Source organism: Oryza glaberrima, chromosome 5 (assembly GCF_000147395.1).
Source record: "Oryza glaberrima chromosome 5, OglaRS2, whole genome shotgun sequence".
In the NCBI taxonomy this organism is placed as follows: domain Eukaryota; kingdom Viridiplantae; phylum Streptophyta; class Magnoliopsida; order Poales; family Poaceae; genus Oryza; species Oryza glaberrima.
This window is the reverse complement of record NC_068330.1, coordinates 11,772,155-11,775,351: the sequence shown is the minus strand read 5'-3', so window position 1 is coordinate 11,775,351 and position 3,197 is coordinate 11,772,155. Positions and strand designations below refer to the sequence as shown.

General features: G+C 38.1%; 1 protein-coding gene and 1 pseudogene across 1 annotated transcript; both read left to right on the top strand.

Annotated features, from left to right (window-relative positions):
- Window positions 1-732: 732 nt before the first annotated feature.
- Window positions 733-1,880, top strand: LOC127774167 (protein ALP1-like). Its single transcript, XM_052300447.1, has 3 exons — window positions 733-1,182; window positions 1,274-1,499; window positions 1,573-1,880. Exons 1-3 carry the CDS (start codon window positions 733-735, stop codon window positions 1,878-1,880), a joined length of 984 nt encoding a protein of 327 aa, XP_052156407.1.
- A 392-nt stretch (window positions 1,881-2,272) lies between these two features.
- LOC127774166 (uncharacterized) lies at window positions 2,273-3,197 on the top strand (annotated as a pseudogene).

The window sequence follows — 3,197 nt, the reverse complement described above, 5'->3', positions numbered from 1 at the left end:
ATGCCCTTGCTGTCCACAACTTTTGTTCAAGCACATTGCAATATTTTTGTTTCATCAATTACACCGTAGTTATTTTCCTGATGGGAACAAGTATTAGTATGTGAATTGGGCAAGTATTAGTATGTGATTTGGGCAAGTATTAGTATGTGCTTTGGGGTTTCACAGTACTTATTTCCTGGGGAGGGAACATGTATTAGTATGTGATTTGGGGTTTCATCAATTTTTATACGGTAGTTATTTCCTGATGGGAACAAGTATTAGTATGTGATTTGGGCAAGTATTAGTATGTGATTTGGGGTTTCATTACATAGTACTTATTTTCCTGATCTGATGGGAACAAGTATTAGTATGTGAATTGGGCAAGTATTAGTATGTGCTTTGGGGTTTCACAGTACTTATTTCCCTGATGGGAAGGGAACAAGTATTAGTATGTGATTTGGGGTTTCATCAATTTTTATACAGCAGTTATTTTCTTGATGGGAACAAGTATTAGTATGTGATTTGGGCAAGTATTAGTATGTGATTTGGGGTTTCATCAATTTTTACATAGTACTTATTTTCCTGATGGAAACAAGTATTAGTACGTGATTTGGGCAAGTAGTTTATGATGAGATGATTTATGCTTGAGAATGACATGGCAATGTGTTTAATTTTCTTTGATTGTTGTTGTAGATGGATAAGAGGACCAAGATTTTAATTTTTGCTGCTGCTGCCAATCTATTGTTGTCAATGATGGCCATGATTATTCATGATAGGAAAAGAAAGAGAGTTTCTAGGAGGGAAGGTGTTAAATATGGCCCAATTGTTGAAAGGGATAGGATGAGAATTGAGTATCTAAACACAAAAATTTGGAGGAACGATACCACATGTGTCGACATGCTTAGACTTAGAAAAGATTATTTCTTTCGGTTTTGTAAGCTCTTTAGAAATCGTGGTTTGCTTGAAGATACCATCCACATGTCTATTGAGGAACAAGTAGCTATGTTTCTAAATACAATAGGGCACAATCTTAGAAATAGATTAGTTCGCACTAATTTTGATAGGTCCGGAGAAACAGTTAGTCGTTATTTCAACAAAGTGCTTCATGCTGTTGGTGAGCTGCGAGATGAACTAATCAGGCCTCCCTCATTGGACACCCCAAGTAAAATTGCCGGGAACCCTAGGTGGGATCCTTACTTTAAGGTGTGAGATTAATCCGTGTCTCATTTTCAATTATATATTTGAACAAACCTCAATGTGCCCTAATCTGATTATGGTGTTGAATATAAAATAGGATTGTATTGGAGCTATTGATGGCACACATATTAGAGCCTCTGTTGAGAAGAATATGGAGCCCTCTTTTCGTGGTAGGAAGTCTCATGCCACGCAAAATGTAATGGCAGCTGTAGATTTTGATCTTCGGTTCACTTATGTCTTGGCTAGTTGGGAGGGTACAACACATGATGCTGTAGTTTTAAGAGATGCATTGGAACGTGAAAATGGCCTTCTTGTACCCCAAGGTAATAGAATAATTTAGTTTATCATTTTCTCCATCTCAATAGAAATGTGACCAACTTGTCCATCATATGATAGGAAAATTCTACCTAGTTGATGCTGGATGTGGAGCCAAACCAGGATTCCTCCCTCCATTTCGTGTTGTCCAGTACCACTTGAAAGAGTGGGGGAATAATCCTGTGCAAAATGAGAAGGAGTTGTTCAACCTTAGGCACTCGTCCCTTCGTGTCACAGTTGAACGTGCATTTTGGGCACTAAAGAGGAGGTTCAAAATTCTAGATGATGCCACCCCATTCCCTTATCCAACTCAAGTAGATATTGTTGTAGCTTGTTGCATTATTCATAATTGGGTCATAAATGATGGAATTGATCAGTTTATTACTTGATAAGTGAGACCACAACAGAGCCATTTGGGCAAGCAAATGACCATGCATTGATGGTTCAGTTCAGACACGGACTTGCTGATGACATGTGGGCTAACCGTCAAAACCATCATGGGAACTAATACATAGCTGTAATATTTGTATTTCTAGTCATTTGTGTGCTGATATTTTATTTGTATGGACACCATGTGTGCTGAATTTTATTTGTATGGACACCATGTGTGCTGAATTGTAGTTTCTATGGACACCATGTGTGCTGAATTGCAGTTTGTATGGAAACCTTGTCTGCTGATGATTATTTGCATGGACACCATGTGTGCTGATTTGCAGTTTGTATGGACACCTTGTGTGCTGATTTTTATTTGTATGTACTAATAATTTATGGTATGTAGGAAATGGATAGCAACAATGGAAACGGAGGAAGCACTCATGCTTCATGGACATCAGCAATGTCCTCTTTCATGCTAACTCATCTAGCCAATCTTGTGGCTAGTGGCATTAGGACTTCATCGGGCTTCAAACAAGTCCATCTCAATGCATGTGCAAGAGCTCTCAATGAGATGTTTTGCACTACTCTCACAGGTGATCAGATTAAGAATCATTTGAAGACATGGCAAAAAAAAGTTCAGCAAGATTAATAGGCTAAGGAAAGTGAGTGCTGCTGGTTGGGATGAAAAAAATTTCATTATTACTCTTGATGCTGAGCATTACAATAACTATGTGCAGGTATGCTTTATCGTCATTGAAAGTTAAATTGGTATTTCACATTTATATTACAAGTGCATGATTTTTCGATTTTTTTTTCAATATGATCACAAGTGTGATGCTGAGTATTTTAACAAACCTCTTATGCACTATGGTGAGATGCTTACAATCTTTGGGAGCACAATGGCTACAGGAAAGTTTGCTAAAGACTCAAGTTCAATTCTTGGTACTGAAGATGTTGAAACTGAAAATGAAGAGGTGAATTGTGGCCCTCCCACTATTGATCTTGATGCTGAAACATCATCTGCAAGCAAGCCAAAGAAGCCCAAAACAACTGAAAGTGAAGATGATGGGCTGATTAGTGCATTCACTAGTGTTGGTGACAAGCTTGCCACTGCCATAGGAAAGGCATGTGAGTCAAACAATAAACTACCATAAGGTTTATTTGATACCCTGAAAAGCCTTCCTGGTTTACAGGAGATTCACATATCTTTCTATTATGCTCATTTGGTGGCCAATCCTCACATTGCTAAAGCTTTTGATGGACTACCACTTGAAAACAAGCTACATTGGGTTGGTATGTTCATTAGTGAGAAGTTCCCCGGATCAATGTAG